At 44.3% G+C, this 18,115-nt stretch overlaps 1 protein-coding gene across 1 annotated transcript; it reads left to right on the top strand.

Annotated features, from left to right (window-relative positions):
- The first annotated feature begins 1,740 nt into the window (after nucleotides 1-1,740).
- LOC310922314 (ras-related protein Rap-2c-like) lies at nucleotides 1,741-4,077 on the top strand. The gene is made up of 2 exons (XM_083882780.1): nucleotides 1,741-2,028; nucleotides 3,759-4,077. Exons 1-2 carry the CDS (start codon nucleotides 1,756-1,758, stop codon nucleotides 4,035-4,037), a joined length of 552 nt encoding a protein of 183 aa, XP_083738906.1. The 5' UTR covers nucleotides 1,741-1,755; the 3' UTR covers nucleotides 4,038-4,077.
- The last annotated feature ends 14,038 nt before the right edge of the window (nucleotides 4,078-18,115 follow it).

Raw genomic sequence — 18,115 nt, 5'->3', positions numbered from 1 at the left:
TGGAAAGTAAGTGAATAAAATAAAGCTGTTTGTGAAAACAACCACATGCAGAGTCACCTCCTCAGTACCTTTGGATGGTTTTAGCCTTAACCAGGCACCTCTCTAGGGCTGCTGGAAGCCCAGGATGGACACAACGCGGCAGCTGTGTCTGCCTTGGACTTGGAAACAAACAGGTGATGCAGAGGGGAAAGGGACAAATCCAGCACCTCACACGTGCCTGCTGAAATTCTGCAGACCGCAGGGAGCAGCAGAAACAAATGTGGTTTTATTGGAGGGTAGCTTCTCCTACGGGTGGGAATCATCAAGTTGGGTCTGATGTGACTGGGGGATTTATTTTAGAAAGAAAACAAACGTTGATTCTTTTTAGTTACTTCCTCTTAACAACGGAGGAGTTTCATTGACGGGGGAAGCGGCGGGGCCGGTCCCCGCCGCGGCCGGTTATGGCTCTGGTGCCGTGCTGACACCTGCTGTCAGCCCTGCCGCAGGACTGCGGAGCCGCCTAGCTCAGCGTCCCGAGCTCAGCCGCCAAAACTCGTGCCGGCTCTGGGAGGATTCTCGTGGAAAGGGCTCCGACGGAAACGGGGGAAAGCGCGTGGCAGCCGAGCAGTGAGGCTTGTGGCAGCTGTGGAAGCGCACAGACGCGGGACGAATCTTATAGGTAGAGGTAACAACTTTCACAGAATCACGGAGTGGTTTGGGTTGGCAAGGATCTTAAAGATGATCTCGTTTCACTCCCTGCCATGGATGGCCTTGGATACTTCCAGGGATTGGGGCAGCCACAGCTTCTCTGCACGGCCTGTGCCAGGGCCTCACCACCCTCACAGTAAAGATCTTCTTCCTAATATCTAATCTAAACCTACACTCTTTCAATCCAAACGCATTCCCCCTTTCCTGCCACTACATGTATTTGTAAACAGTCTCTCTCTGTCTTTCCTGTAAATTCCCTTCAGGCACTGGAAGGGGCAATTAGGTCATCCAGAAGCTTTCTCATCTCTAGGCTGAACAATCTCAATTCTCCCAGTCTTTCCTCATATTTGAGGTGCTCCATCCCTCTGATCAACTTGGTGACCCTCTTTGTCACCAGCCCAGCGGGCTTCCAGGGATGAAGAACCACGGTGCCGGTGTCCCACTCTCGACACCCGCCGGTATCATAGACCGGATCCTCTCTCCCACGGGTCTTTTCCCGGCAGGGAGCTCAGAGGAGTTTGTTAAGTCATTTAAGTTATCGGGTGCCGAGCAGGAGCTCGTGGAGGAACAACGCGCCCCTCACAGAGCCGCCTTTGAAGAGGCTGCGGCCACGACCGCCATAGTAAGGCCGCCATGTTGGGGGGCCGGGTTGGGACAGTGCCTCGGTGCCTCATGCAAATCTGTCCCCTGTCACAGGGCGGGTGCCTCGGTGCCACACTCTAATCCGCCCCCCGGGCGCAGGCCGGGCGGGCCGTGACGCAGTACGCCGGAAGTGAGCGGGCGGGGGCGGGGCGGGGCCGCCTCCGGTGCCTTAGCAAAACCCTTCCGGGTGGAGGTGGCCCTGGCGGGTGGGTCTCGCGGCCGAAGCGGCGATGGCGGGAGCGCGGCGGTGAAGGAGCGCAGCGGGGCTGGGGCCGCGCCGGGCGCTGACGGGGGTCTCGCTCCCCCCAGGACGGCGCGGGAGCAGTGGGGTCTCGCCCTTCACCTGAGGCGGGCCGGGGCTATGCGAGGGCCGCGGTGCCGCCTGCCCTAGGCCCGGGCCCGGTGGGGAGCGGCGAGCGGGGCCTGATGCGGGAGTACAAGGTGGTGGTGCTGGGCAGCGGGGGGGTGGGGAAGTCCGCCCTGACGGTGCAGTTCGTCACCGGGACCTTCATCGAGAAGTACGACCCCACCATCGAGGACTTCTACCGCAAGGAGATCGAGGTGGACTCGTCCCCCTCGGTGCTGGAGATCCTGGACACGGCGGGCACCGAGCAGTTCGCCTCCATGCGCGACCTCTACATCAAGAACGGGCAGGGGTTCATCCTCGTCTACAGCCTGGTCAACCAGCAGTCCTTCCAGGTAATCTCTCCCGATGTCCCGTCCTCTGATGAAGCTGACCCTGCCCCGGGGAAGGCGCTGGGCCGAGGAGGAAGTTTTAGGGGTAGCCATGTGTGCGTAGAAACGCTTTATCTCCGAAGGGCAAAGGTGTAAGTGCCTAGCTCGAAAGTGCGTTTACCAGCCCTGCTTCCTGATGGAAAACTGCTTGCTTTGCAGGTACTTATCAGGATGCCACCATTGTTAAATCCCACGCAGTGCTGGAGAACAATGACTAGCTCCTACTTCCCCAACAGAAGTCTCTTGGCAATCCCCTTTTGTGAAGAAATCACTCGATATTAAAATCGTGACTTCCCCTTCCAACCACCTCTCCTTCCTAAAAGGCATGTTTCTGCAGTTGCTCTTGAAGAGAGTCTCATTGTTCTGCAGTTGTGACTTGTTAAGTGAGCTGCTATATTCTGCTCCCTCCCCCCAAAATATATTCCTGTCCAGCACGAGCTCGATGCTCTCACAGCATAGGTGGAGTACTGGAGAGGAGAACTAGCTATACACGATAATTTGTGGATCTGGATTTGATTTTTACTATTGAAATTCTCCAAAAAATAAAAGGAAATGTCTCAGCCAGTAACTGGTCTAAGCTGCCTGTAGAAGCGGGGCTTTGTTTTTGGGCAGTGAGTTTAGCAGCACTCCATGCAGCGCAGGGATTTGCAACTCCTGCCTTGGCTTGGGCTGCTGAGCTGGTGTGTTCCAGCTGCTTGGGAAGACCTTGCACACCCCCACTGTTTGCTTCTGCTGAAGGCTAAACCTTATCTCAGCAGAGGCCTCAAAACAACCCTGTGCGAACTGAAGACATGCTTATCTCTGGAAAACATCAGTAGTGGCACTGGGATGCTTCTGCTCTCATTTTCACTGATTTTTGGGTTCCAGTGAGCCCACATTATTTGAGGAATGGATGTACAGTAATCCACCTTGTTAATATTTAATTATTCACATCTGTCTGTAGTGTGTTTGCTCTGAAGGCTGTAGTTGAAAATCACTCTGCAGTTCTTTACACAGTGGTAACTTCAAACTCTGGGATTGGGATTGCTTTGTCTCAGAACTATGCAAGAATTTGTAATACTGATAGTAACTTGAAAGACTCAGGGGGCAGAGGAGGCTGACTCAGACTTTCAAGTGTAAACTCCCCATGTTGGCTCAGACTTGAATAAATGCATCTCTAGGTAATAAAATATCTTTACAGCATCTAATTTGGTTACTTACATGTGATTAAATGTGTTCACAGTGAAATATTCTAAGCATTCCAGGACTGAGAAGGCTTTATTTAAATTGATGGATTTCTCAAGCTGTAAACTAAGCACAAACTTCCTAAATGGTTGTGTAATGGCATGCCCCTGCTGGGGTTACAGGTCCTTAGACTTGAGACAACTTCTTCAGAAAGCTGAAACCACCCTTCAGAGCAGCAATACCGTGTCCTCCTCTGGCTGAACCGACTGTCTGAGAGCACAGCAGTCACTTTCTGTTTGTATATGCACATAAATTCTATAAAATGTGCATGCTTTTATATAAAAGAAGTAACTTAGTGATAGGTAGTAAATTTTCTCTGAATTCTAGATCTGCGTGACTGAGTTTAAGAAGTCTTCTGATGTATTTTTAATGTTCAGTTGCACATGAGGGTTATTAAAATGTGTTTAGTGGTTCTACAGCAATTCCATGTGATTCCTTGCATGTACTAACCAGCTGGATTGTTTGACCAGGACATCAAGCCGATGAGGGACCAGATTGTCCGGGTGAAGAGATATGAGAAAATTCCTCTGATCCTGGTGGGGAACAAAGTGGATCTGGAGTCGGAGAGGGAAGTCTTATCTGCAGAAGGCAGAGCCCTGGCTCAGGAGTGGGGCTGTCCCTTCATGGAGACATCAGCCAAGAGCAAGACAATGGTGGATGAACTGTTTGCTGAGATCGTCAGGCAAATGAACTATGCCTCCCTGCCTGAAAAACAAGATCAATGTTGTACAACTTGCATCGTCCAGTGAGAGAAATTAAAAAAACCTCAACCATGGCCATACAGAGCAGGTTGGTGGAACAGTCAACTAACTGAGATGCCTAAACATGGTGTTTCAGTAAGAGATAAAGGGACAGGGAGTCTGAAATGAGGCAGTCTAACCTGGAGGCAGCCATCCTCCAAAAGAGATGGGAGCTTGTGCACACGATTGAGTCAAATGGACTTCTTGTGTTACCTCAGTAGGATTAGTCAGGGAACACTGCATTTGCTTGCAGTGATTTTACAGTGACACAAAGCGAATGATCTCATCTGCACCTATTTTGACTGTCAGTGCTGTATTTAATGCTGTTGTTCTGCATAAGTGCTTTGTGATGTTGCAGTGGGTATAAACCCACTTGTAGCTGGTATCTGAATTATTTTCAAGTAATGGGAGTTAGTTTGGAGTTCAATGGGACTATTGTGACTAAGTTTCCCAGTAGTTTTTCTGAGACTTTGAGCTTGTTTAAAAGAAATAAAGTTCTGTAGTACAGAAACTGACAATACCCTTCTGCCTTATCAGTGGAATAAGTTTCTTTTGCAAGAGAACCACCCTGAGTAGCGAAAAGTGGCTCAAAGCCCACATGTAATAGTCAAGGGCATGTACAAAGTGCTCTTCATCTCAAATCTCCAGAGCAGAGAACACACTGTAAAATGGCTTCCCAATGCACAATTCTCCCAGTGACTCGTAAGAGGTGTGATGAGAGTGCAGCTTTCAGAGGGCCCTCTGTAAAGCTTCCCCTGTGTCAGGTGTTGCTTTGATGTTTATTTTTTTCCTCCAGGACAGCTGCCTTTGGCCTTTCACGTGTGGTCTTTTTCAGCACCTTTTTCACCTGACTGTGAATGGGTCTGTTCCTGATGTGCATTCCTGTGAGGTAGTTCTGAACCCCCCCACAGTCCTGTTTCCCCTGTAGCTGTTGCAGGCCTTGTTTCAGTGCTGGCTCTAATCCACATTTCTGCAAAGCACTGTTGGTGTGCTCTGTGTGCAGCCAGCTGGTCCCTCAGACCTCCAGTTGTCTGTTGGACCTGTCTTTGCAAACAACTCATCGTGATCTTTGAGGGCAAGTGCAGGAATGAGGGAGGATGTGGAAATTCAGGGGAAGGAACTGCCCCTCCTGACAGCTGCACTGCTTGAGGCTCAGACTCCCACTGCCATGTTAGTAACTTGCTTAACTCAAAGGAACTTTTTTATGTCTGAGTGACAAGAGGGAAAATAGATTACTGGAAGCTTTGGACCATGTATCCTCTTTAATCTTGAGTGCAAGGTCAGAGAGTGGAGTCTCAAGGCTTGTCTTTGAGATTGTTATCAAGTGCTCTGTAAATATAAAGTTTTAGGTGCTCATGGCCCTAGCACTGTCATGCTACAGATAATACATGATGTTTTTATCTCCAGTTCTGTGAAATTAGGAAGGGCTGTTGTCACCGTGTAAGAGGTGTGTGTAAGTTTGAGATTTGCTTGTTGAAAGGTGAGCAAGCTTGTTGTTTTGGAGCCAAAGAAAATACAAATAAAGTCTTTCATTGTACATTAATCACACCTGCAGTCTCTAGAGTTCTAGGAAGAAATGAATCTAAGAAATTACTGCCTTTTTTTTTTTTTTTTGAGTGCTGCATGAGTAGTATCCTGAATTGTGTATAGTAATGCAATGTTACAGCTATTTCTGAGGCAGCTTCACAAACAAGATTATATGGACTACAAGTATCATGCCAAAGGATATGGCAATCCCCTGGGTTGCTAATGGTCCATCTTGTGCAGGTTACTGTCTTAAACTGACAAAATCAGGCCTTTCATCCTTGAAATTTATAGTTCTGGAATTGATTGCTTCCAAGGGAGGCTTTGTAATCTATCTGCTTCTGGATTTAGCACTAAGTAGCACATTTAAAGGTGAAATTGAAGAAGGGGCAGGGCCACATTATTCCTTTAAATGATAACTTATGCCTAGATTTGGTGGGTTTCCTAAACATGTTCTTGCTTCAGAAGAAACATCTGTATTCTTATGTCTTTGTGAGCTCTTGAAACAGAGGATCAGCTTTTGTGATAGGAATTTCCTCTCCTTCCTTCTGCCCGGCTTAGACAATCACCCCAAGCCTTTAGCAGCAAACTGCTTCCTTGTTTCTGGGGAATGCTATCTCTGCCCAGTATAGTCTCATCACCTGTGCCAAACAAGTCTTTCCTTCCTGATCCATTTCCTATTCAGTCCAGTTCTCACCATGTCTGGAACTTTTATTATTCATTCTGGCTTTTCACAGGCTTCATGCTCTGTATATTTCATTTCAGCCTGACACTTTTGGGGTACTTTTCTCTTCCTGGCTCCCACTCTATCCTTGTTTTTTGATTGAGTGGATGTAGGATCTCATTAACTTTCTCGTAAGCCTTTGCTGCTTGATAATTTCTGTCTGATGTGCTCTAGTAGGAGAGGTGCTGATGGTGTCATGTGATAGCTCTAATCAGCTTTGTAATCCTGCTTATCTGTGATCCAGGAAACAATTACTGCTTGTCAGGCCTCTGCTTTAGGAGTGACCCCTCGTAGGTAAATTGAAACTGAGGAAGTAGAACCAGCTGTCTGAAAATCTGTGTGTAGCAAGTGGGCTTGAACTGCAGCTGTGTCCTGGGATCATCATCATCATCTCTGAGTTCTGTAACCTGGCTTTGTCCAGGAGGAGTCTTGGGTGTGTCAGTTCACAGAGCAATACATACAACAGTTTGTGTTCCTGCAGTTCTGGTGCAGAAACCCACAGGAGGGGTGGGGGTGGATTTTTCTGCTGGGCCTGGCTTTGCCTGAGGCTGTTCCAGTGTCAGTTTTAACTCACAGGTACCACTTAACCTCTTTTTGGTGCTGATACCTCGGCCTGTCTGTCAGCTTGATGTGTAGATTCTTTAATGACATTTTTGAGAAGCATTTGCTAAGCTGCTGTTCCAGTCAGCTGCCTTGGATGAGATGAAGGATGGAACATAACTGCATAGTCAGAATAACCCATAGTTCCTTTTAAAAATGTGTGTTTTTCTCACATCCTGCTTCCCACCTTCCCTTTCCTGTTTCTGCAGTGGTCTTCTGTTGTTTTGCTCTTGCATTCAGAGATAGGAGAGTTCCAGGACCTGTTTTGTGTTCCTTGCTCCAGTATTTCTCTTGAATTTTCAGTATGACACTGTTTTGTATTTTGAATCTTCTTTAAAGTATGGTAACTGGTACAGTGCTCATACACTAAAGTCTTTCTGATACTAATAGCATTGGTAACACCTTAACCTTAGGATGAAAGACTGGCTCTGATTAGTGATTTCTGTCCCCTGTGTTCATGAGTAACTGGTATTAGCAAAGTTGAAGGAAGAGTATTCCTCTCTAGGAATAAAAACTGAAAATGTACTCTCTTCTGGTCTATGTGTCTGTGCAACACAGACACATTTATTATACTATATTGTCTAACTTCCCCTTCTCTTCTGCCAGCTCACAAAAGAGACCAGGGAGTGGTATAAAATATCACAGGCAAATGAAGCCAGATAAGGTATTGTGTAGTGTTAATTTTAGTAACTAAACACAAACGGAGAGATGACAAATCTGAATTGGGAGGTCCCTAACTTGCAAATGCAAGGATGCTGAAGGACATGTGGAAGAAAATATCATTACTTCATTTTTCTGTTCTTACTATTCCCAGCAATTCTTTGCTGGCCACATTATTGAATGCTCGGTTTAGATGAAGGTTTTGGGGTGGATCTAACTGGTAGGATGAGGAGCTACACTGTAAATAGTTTGCCTCTTCTGTGCTCTAAGCAAAGATAAAACATCTATTAAGCAGGTCCAATCTATCCCCATTAGAAGCTAAATGTTGGTTTGCTGCTTTTGACAGTACAGGGTCCCTCTGTCTAAAATTTGTGGACCAGCAAGTGTGTGGGGTGGGAGTAATCTCACTAGACTGGGAGAGAATTGCTGTTAGTTAGAAAACATACAAACAAGTAAGAAAAACCTGGCTGTTGGCTCCTGTCAGGGCAGGAGTGCTGCTCCTGAATGTTGGGGTTGACCAGTTGTTAGGCAAGAAGGGGAACCCTGGCTTTGTCAAAGCACTCTGTCATGACAAACTGTTAGCCGAGAGCAAATCAACAGCTGAAAAGAAATGGTGCAGTCGGAAACATAAGGTCCTGACTCATTTGGAGCAATTACTTCAAGAATTGAGAAGGCTCCTGAAAAGTCATGGATCAAGCTAGAGTGAAGTACATGCATGTACATATGACAGTTTTCTACAGACTTTGAGCTTCGCCTGAGGCTTTTAGGATATCTCTGCAAATAAATCCTGGGAGCTACAAGCAAGTTATCTGAAATGCAAAGATGTTTTGGTCACAATGATAACGTGTTGGTGTACTTGATTGAGGATGGTGGTGTACAGCTCTGTCCCTGCTGAGGTTGTCTGAATGCTAAGGGGCTTTTTTAGGAGTCATTTAGAGGGTCTGATTGCTGGTAACATATGTCAAAACTGAGTTAGTTGGCTCATCTGCCTGTTCCCAGAACTTGTGCTAAAGGCCATTGCTGTATGTTACTGGGTATTATACATACACTAGGTCCTACATTGGTGCATATGTACAAGAGAACTTAAATTTCCTGGCTTTTTCAGATCTTTAGATGCAATTTCATATCCCACAGCAGCAGCTGTTACAAAGTGAATAGCAGCAGGTTGTTACCTGCTTGCCTCTTGTTATTACCATAGTTAGTGGAGCATTTGGGAATGCTGCTGTGGAAAACAGTCCTTTGGAACTCAGGATGGAAAACTGGCCATTCCAGGCAGGGGAGGAGCCGTGTTCACTTTGGATATGTATTGAATTGAATATGGTTTTCATTAGGTTTTTTGTTTGTTTGTTTGTTTTGTTTTGTTTAAATTGCAGATAAAACTCAGAGGAAACTTGCACAGATGCTGCTTTGGAGAACTTTCAGCCCAGGTTGCAGAGCTGAGCCTTGGTAAACCTGTTTCTATTACAGCACATTGCCATACATCTAAGTGCATAAGGTTGGTGGCCTCCAGGATCCACACACCTTAATCAGAATGTTTAGCATGTTTACCATAAATTTTAAAATCTGTTCTTTATCTATCAGTCCTTTTATAGCTTTCTAAGTTCATACAATGGTTAATATGCAAGAGTTCATTTTTAATATTTTAATTGATTTCTTTAATAAATTCTGAACTTGTATTTATTAAATACTTACTCAGTATTGCCTACTCAATGCCTTTTAAAAGAAGAGAGTTTTAATGGAGAATAAATTGAGCCTTAAACAAATGGTTACTTCTGTATATTACCTCGCATCAGTGCTTATTTCTCTTTGCAAGGTTTTCTCCTACAATGTAGTTGGTCATTCTTTGAGACTTTTTGTTTACATGTGACAGTGTAATGAAAAGATACTGAAGGCACTTCTGTTGTATGGATGTAATATCCCTTTTCTTGGCAAATGCAACTGTGACAATGTGTTTGTAACCAGTCCGATTCAACAGTAGGGATTACTTGGACTGGGATATAAAGTCTCCAGCTGATGTTTCTTGCAATCTTGGGTTTCTTAATTGAACATGACAATTGTAGCATTGAAAAACCGCAGCACACTTTTCCTTCTACTGAGTTTCTAAACTTGCATGTTTACAAATTGCTTCTCTATGCCTTTGAAAAGGGATAATGTATCCTTCAAAATGGGCTCTATGCCTACTCTGTCAGCTCAGCTTTGCCTGGCACAGTAAGAGACAGCTAGTAGACTTCTGCATATGTAAATCTAATGCAAATAAGATCATGTTACATTTTATAGTTCCTAATATTTGTCTTTCTGAATAATATTTTTAAGCAATATTTGTTAAAGTTTTTCTTGCACTGTCACAAATTGCTTTTTAGTTTGTTTTTTTTTTTTTTTATTCCCTAGCAAACAAGTTTAATATTAGAGACACGTTGGTGTAACAAGGGGAAAAGCACCAGGTTTCAGTGATACTAATTGCAAGCATACTTTAAACAGCCGTTGCCTTCCTTATTGTTTACCTGATCAACATTTTCTCTGAATACTTGAAAATTTTAACAATAACACAGGTATAAAGAGCAGAATGAAAATGTACAAAGAACAGACAAAATCTTTTTGTTCACCTTTATTAACGTGTTGCATACATGAGAGCTTTTTCTAGCAGTGGTTTAAAATTTGTAAATTTTTTTGCAGAAATTTAATAACTGCAGCTCACCTACTGCACCAAAGTTCTAGGTTTTTAGGAGCCCAGCTTTAGTAATTTGAACATGCTTCTAGAAATGTACATTCTTTCCCTGTAATAGCTAAATATCTATGAGAAATGCTCCAGTAAAAGCAGCGATGGATATATGAGGTTAAGCAGTTGAAAACTCACAAATTGTATTGTGGATGATGGCATTTAAAACAATAAAAGATCGCTGGTACAGTATCTCAATATTAATGTGTTTTATTGGTAATAATGCAGGCTGACTTTACAATATTAGCAGAAATAAAGAATCTATGTCTACATTCAGTGTTGAATTTGAATCCTGAAAAGAAGAGGACACCAGGATTTCTGCCTGGTTATTGAAACACCTGATTCTTTTTCTATAGGGTTACTTGAAATATTTTTTTTCCTGTTTGTACAAACTTTATAAACAGGCTGAGGCTAATACTTAGGTTTGCACTTTAATATCAGAATTAAACCAAACCTTGTATTCAAAGTAGGTTTTTTTTAAGTGGTGGTTGTTGAACTTTTTTGTAGATTGTAAGGAAGTAATAGGATCTGAAAGTAATTCATAAAGATCCTAGTTTTCCTTTGTCTAAGAAGGAAAAAGTTGGTCAATATTGATCAGTGGTTCATTCCTATGGGTAGTTTTCAAAGCAGTGTTCATTTTCATTGACCTCAGAAAAAAAAAAAAAAAAGGAAAAAAGGGAAAAAAGAAAAAAAAAAACCACAGAAAAAACAAACAAATGAAAAAAACCCTTAAACTTGAACTAGCTTAGAGTGACAGGACTGGGAAAATGAGAGATGGTTTCTTCAGCACACTTTGGGGGGAAAAAGGGACCAAAAGTTGATTTAGGCTTCCTCAATAGTTTGCATGTGAAGTTGCTTATTAGAGTAAGAGGCTAATAATAAATGCAATATGTATTGTCTTTACTATGGCATCTGTTTAGGAGTTGTTCAAATCACTGCAGTAGGGCTCTACAAATAAAAATGTAATCTAACAGCTTGTATCTAATGTACTGTATCTTTATCAGTGATAGGTGAAATCTGGAATAACAAGTGCGAAAATGGAACAAATACCTATAATGCTTTGTAAAAAGTTTTTTCCAGTAGAATTCATTCTTGTCATTTTGTAAGACAACCCTACAGTCCACTTGTTTGTAACTTTTTTAATAAAATAGATACCTGTATTACCAAACTGGGGTGAGTAGTTTGTGTTCAATTTCTCCTGGAGTAGGCTGAACTAACAAGCTGCTGCTGCTTTTTGTTTTGCGGGTTGTTTTTGAGGTCCTGGTTGTTCTGAATGCAGTAACCACATCTGAATTTTCTTGAGTGAGTCCTGGTGTGGGGGAACAGGGTGTACAACTGTGCCCCAGCTGGGTGTAAAGCTCAGGGTCTCAGGTGCTCTGAGGAGAGAGAAGGGGGGGAGCAAGGGCTGTGCATCGTCTTCCTGTGCAAGGCAGGCACTCCCTAAGCTGAGGGCCGGTTCAGAGCAGCCTCCTCACAGGCCAGTGTGATGGAGCTTTGTTCAGAAGTCTTATTAGCCCCTTTGGAAATCTCAGCTTTCATTTTATATAAACTGCAGACAGTATAGAGAACACTTACTAAATTAAATGCCAGAAAGATGGTCTCTTTAACACTCAGGGGAAACTGAATATTTTCTAATAGAGATATAAACAATTCAAAGGAGAAGAGGGAAAACAGAGGCTGAAAAACCTCTTCCCCTGCTTCTCCCCTAACAAACTGAGTGCCCAACCATAACAACGAATCATCAAGCATATTTACAGCCTTCTTGTAAACAATCACAAACAACCCGAGCCCGGTCAAAATTCTGGTTAGTGCCCCACGGCTACATAAATTACGTAGAAGGAGAAATACCAAAGCTATCTCCGGGTAAGGAAATAACCCTAGACACCACAGAGGTAGTAAAACCTCAAAAAACCCTAGGGACCAGAAATATTGGCAGGCTTTCACCCCGAATGCCATTATGAGTCCAGAAAAAAACATCCTGATACACCCACAAAACAATTAGAACCACTAATATTATTATTAAGGTTTTTTCCACTTTCTTTGACTCGGTTTCCCGGGCCAACACACCAAAAGGTGTCCTGGTTTAGGTTGAATTAGGGGAGAACCTCCAAAGGAATCCCCTAATAACAAAACCTCTACCACCCCTCCCCCAACCCTGGGTTTGGGAAGGAATTTCTCGAACAAAGTGGAAAAAAACGGTTTATTAACAAATGAATAAACACCCCCCCCACACACACAAGGGAAAAAAGAAAAAAAAAAGGCTCAGGTTACTGTGAGGGGGAGGGCGCAGAGCTTCTTTCACGGGCCCCGGAGATCCTCAGACTTCTCCGGTCAGGTCAGGTCTGGTGCTGGTCCAAAATCTTAAAGGGGGGGGGGGAAGGGGAAAAGAGGGAAAGGAAAAAACAAACAAACAAACAGAGGCACAGAGGTGGCAGAAAGAGAAAGAAGGGAAAAAAAAAAAAAAAAAAAAAAGGCAAAAATTGCAAGCAGCAAAGAGCGGAACCAGCTGCCTGAAAGCCAGCAAGCCAAGAAAAGGGGGGGCAGACAGTGCCTGCCCAGCCAACAGGAAAACAGGGACAGCTGTTAGACATAACAAGGTAGTCCACGATATGGGATAGGAAGCACTGTCAACCCAGGACAAGATGCCCACGAGTCTTGACATCACCTTGCAGTGTCTGTAGCTGCCTTCCAGCCAGAGCTGACATCTTTCTATCACCCTGGCAGAGTGAGTGCTCTTGAAGCTCTGCCACAGGAGAGGCACAAGATTTTTCCAGAAAACCAAAGTGCCCAAAGCTATTTGATAACAATTATCTTAAATGCTCAGTAAAAGCCCTGAATTTGCCAAGTCAATGATTGTCATCTGGGCCCTGTAACAAAAAGTGCATCTTCCTCAGGACATACAGTCTAGGCACTGACCTTTAGTATTGTGTTTGTAACTAAAGCTGTGCGTTAATGGAAAATGTGATTTCAAGTTGAGAAAAAGTTGATACCTTGGTACCTTCAGTCCTCAGCAATGTGTCAACAGGAAAAACCATGTAGCCTGCTCACCACCCCTCCCCCGGCTGAAACAGCGTTAGCCTTATCTTGTACGTAGGTTTCTGTGATGTTTCTTCTTCCTGCTCACACTTCCTTTGCTGAAATAGAGAAGTAGTTTCCATCTCGAGAGGAAAATGATAGAGAAGAGCAGGGTGTGCTTCTAAGTGACTTTGGGTGAAATGTCTGCTTCCCTAACCTAGCTGAGAGGTGAGGGTGAAGCATGCCCTGTTCTCATTAGTGTCACTGAGGGTGGGAGCTGACACTAGGATCAGTCTGCTTTGAGGTGTTAATATTGGGTTCATTGCTGTGTGAGTCTGACTTCTCATGTGGTTTAAAAGAAGTCAGAATGCAGCAATAATACTCCCAATTCCTGATGGCACTCAGTATAACTTAGGAAGCTGCTTCCTGTTTCTACTTGTAGGTTGGGAAGTGATGTGAGTACAGCTGTTAAGCCCCTGTGACTTACACCACTGGTTTGTTTCCAGTTGACAGTGTAATACAGGCTGGGTTGGGGATTTTAAGGATGGACATAAGATTCTTATTTAACACTATTATCTTTTATAAGTCTTGGTGCTGAGAGTGAACTCAGTTGCTGCTACACAGACTTGTGTAGCATCCTTTGTTAAATAGGTGTGGCAATGTCATGTTGCTCTGTCTGGTTTTGGAGCTGTTTATATAGTGTTTCATGGCAGCTTTTTCTTTGGTCTACCAAGTCTTGCTATACAGGTGCCTGCAGAAATCTCCCAGTGTCCTCCTTCTCTCATGCAGCCAGAGGACAGGGATGTCTCCCCAGAGCCATCAGAGAGCAGGAGCCAACTGCAGCGTGGGCAAGAGGCATGTCCCCACTCTGCTCCCCCAACCAGCACAGGTGACATGTAACTGTGTCACTGCCCAGGGTAGAGCTGGGCCCTGCAGCCTGGCTGGATGTGCAGGGCTACAACCCACAGCTGGGACAGAGAGACTGCCAGGGCGGAGGGTGAACCACCGGCCACACCTCACGTGGAGCTGCATGCTGGCATCTGCCCCAGGAGGCTGGGCTGTAATTACAGTGTGAAACTAGGTGGAAGTGTCTAGTCTTAATTAAAATGAGATATGGGCTCCAAAGCAGTACGTGTTGACCTGTGTGAGTTATCTGTGCTGGAAAAGCAGCAGCCTGGGTAGTTGCTGGGGCTGGCTGAGTCACAGCTCGCTTGCTGGCTAGAGGAAGCCGAACAACTCCTGGAGCTGGGGGCAGGCTCTGTCAGATGATGTAGCCCGATGTTCTGTGCTCTGAAACTGAAATAATGTGGGTTTCAGGTGTTTTACATAGCCACTTGTATCTCTGCCTGGCCAATACAGCAGCAAGGAGCAGGGAAGGACTCAGAGCTGTAAATCAGCACAGCGTTCGATTCAGAGGTGATGTCCCACTGGCAGTAGTGTGTTGGTGCTGCTGAGGGCAGCACTGAGCTTGGCTGGCAGTGACAGTGCTGATTGCAGGATTGTAAGGGATGAAACTTGTTTTCTGTGGAAACGATGTATTTCGTATGGAATCAGCTTACTTGCCACTGGTGCTCTCCTTCAAAGCTGTTTTCTTCAAGTCCCTCCAAAGGGTCTGGAGCAATAACTGAAATAATTGATGGGAAAGAGTCTCTCATGTTGTAGGAACTTGTAAAATATTCACTAATGGGGAGGCTTTGCTGCTTGTTTGTTTTGCGGCATGTCTGTGCTCCTTGGTGTTCTGCTGGTTCAGTCTGAGTGTGTTGTGACAGCTGTCTTAGCAGTGCCTTACTTCCTCCTAAGCATATTTCTAGTGATTAGGCTTGTGTGGGATTTGAGACTCCACGACACTGCCAGTTACTGGGTGACCTCAATTGTTCTTGCCTTGGAAGAAAAATCATAACTGTAGCACTTCCCTCCTGAGGGCATATGGGGAAGGGTGTGTTAGAGATGTGGAGGTGCTTGGGCTTGCTTGGAATCAGATGCACCAGCATTGTAGAATAATTTGGAAATTGGACTTGCATGTAAATAAATAAGTGGACTAGAACTTAAATAACAAAGTTGAAAAATTCTCAGACTTATGAAAAGGATTAGTATTTCATACATTTGTGAGACTACAATGTAACTTGTTCAGTCTTAAGACTCATGAGTCTACTTAAAGGTTTGATTTATGACTGCAACTCAGTAAAGCAAACAGTCAGCTTTCTGGGAAATTTCTGGCTTTTCCAGAAATTGTTTCTTTTTTCCTGCCACTAGACTAGTTCATACAGTTTTATGTCCTTAGAAGATCTACCTTGACATTACGTTTAAATTATTTGGTCAGCCCAGAAAAAATACACTTGCTGTCTGTGACATTCCTGAAGGGCTACTTGTCTTTTTGGGAACTGGCAAGATAGGATGATCAGCTTGGGATTCATCCTACTGCTGGGACAGATCTTAGACCCCTTTTCTTCGAATTAATAATGATTGTGTAATCACAAACAGCCTGGCTTCTGTGGGAAAACAAGAAGAATTTAACAGAATTTTCAGAAAGCTGATTTATGTTGGAAAAGAGAGAAAGCTGCTTACAGAGCACACATAAGTGCTGGAGCAAGTTGCAGCTATGTGAGGTGGTGAAGGATTTTCTAAGATGATATTGGATAACCACTGCTGGAGGAAGGAGTGTGTGAGGCATGTGTAGCTCCTGCCTCTGTGTGTTGGGCTGTCACATGGGATCTCTGAAGTCCCTTGGAGTGCCATGTCTCAGTGACCACAGTCACATTACCGATTCTGTCATTATTTTCCATTCATTGTTCCAGAAATTAGCACAGCCTTGCCAAATGCTCTAGGTCTAATCTCAGTAATGCAGATGTTTTAATAGGTTAGAAGAAAGATTTCAGCTGCAGGTGAAACATGGGGTTAGAAACTAGAGGATATTAATCACAGAAATTAGAAGGTATTGAATAAGGATAGGCATTTAGATGATGTGTATTGCTTAATATTTGCTGCGCCTTTTACTGTATTAGTTACTTGAGAAGGAAAAGGGCAGGACTATGTATAAGAACAGCAAGAAGAAATGCAAGGATGCCTGATAAGGGGAAGGATGCTTACCAGAATAGGACACAAATATGCAAAACTGCCAAGGATGCTGAAATAACGAGGCTCCTGGGGCCCCTGGAACCAGATGAAACTGGCCTCATGGCTTCGACTGTGGCCAAAGGATCAGTAAGCATGCATAAGGGAATGGGATAAGGTCAGCTCTGAGGAAGACCACTTTACTTCATCCTTTGGGACCCTTGAGACAACCACCAGAGACAACTGCACAGGCACAAAGGACTGATAAAACGATTAGCATATGAAGCAGGGAGGAGTGGAGCCAGGGAATGAATATGTATAGGTGTAGTGCAAAACTTGAGGCATATGTAACATTCTAGAGGATAAAAGAAGATGCGAGTGAGCAAGTGGGTGCGCGTCTTTGGCGGAGATATCCCCTGTGTGCCTGGCTGCCGAATAAATTACATACCTACTTTAAAACTCACTTTGTCTTTGAGTTCTAAAGTCTTCTGCGAATCAGAGGGCCTGTGATACTGAGTAACACATGGCCAGAGTGTAATAAGCCACATGCTAATATATCAATCTCTGAGGGACCAGCCTTCTGCAGAGAAGCGGCTATAATTAATTAGCAAGACTGCTCCTTGGAGGTGTTTTGTAAAGCAAAAGGTTTAATAAGTAAAAAATACCAAAATAACAAATGTTACAGAAAACAAATGAAAAGCTGCACACAGGTGTCTGAGAAATCTCTTGCACCTTGCTAAGACACCCCAAAAAGCTCTTACTTCCTTTTGTGTTCCTTCCTAAATACTGAATGTTCTAGGAGGGACAATTTGGCTTGCTGCCAATAAGATCACCAAGAGGCTTTGACTTACACTCTCAGAGCCCAATCCATGTCCTTGTGCTGGCACTGAGCCAATTACTGTCAGAAGGGCATGGAAGTTTCTAGGTAAACTTCCTAAAATGTCTAAAGGTAAACTGAAACTATTTCCCTATTTGGAAGCACCTGTGGGGGGTGTGGGGGGTGCTTTACTACAGGCCTGCCCAGTGTCAGGCTGTGGTTAGAAGTGCTTGGATGTCCAGCTGCATTCCTTTCCTTTTAGATGTCTGTGAAGTAGTTGTCAGCACAGGATCATCCAAATGGCTCCATCTTGGGGCCCAGTTTAATAATCTGGAAAGGTTTTGTGAATGTACCCCTGAGACCTTGGGACAGTCACAATGTAGGAATGTTTCCTGGTTTTGGAAATATGCAGCTCCTCTTCCAGGGCCTTCTGGCAGGTGGTGGCAGCTACAAGACAGACAAAGTGGGAATCACCTTTGATCACTACAAAAGTAGCAAGCTCCCAGCTTCAGGTAGATACTGCTGTGTTGTCCTCCATTTCCTGCTGTGAAGAGTGGCTTTAATACACCTTTCCCTCTGCTGTGAGCTGTATTCCTGGAATTTGGTGCACCCTGGTAGGACTGAAGTGTGATAAGGGTCTTTTGAGAAAGAATAAAGAAAAAAAAGAGTGGGGGTAGAGAGGTTACCTGGAAGGGAAGTGTTAATAAAACTCAGGATCAAGATCCATATGGTGGAATGGGTCTGATCCATTTGCCTGGAGGTACCTGGAGAACATGTGCGTTTCTTTGTCTAGATGTAATCAACTCAACCAGAGTTATTTGTCTTGAGCCAAGAGGGAAACCACATCTGTCATGAAAATAAGCAGTATAGTTCCTTAGAACTCTATCCTTTCCACTAGGATTCACCTGGCATTGCAGACTCCATTTGGCAGCTTTCTCAGACAAAGACGTTGGCTGTAGGATCCTTCCTGATGCTCAGCA

Source organism: Zosterops lateralis (assembly GCF_965231275.1).
Source record: "Zosterops lateralis genome assembly, chromosome: W".
Lineage (NCBI taxonomy): Eukaryota > Metazoa > Chordata > Aves > Passeriformes > Zosteropidae > Zosterops > Zosterops lateralis.
This window is presented reverse-complemented; position numbering and strand designations above follow the sequence as displayed.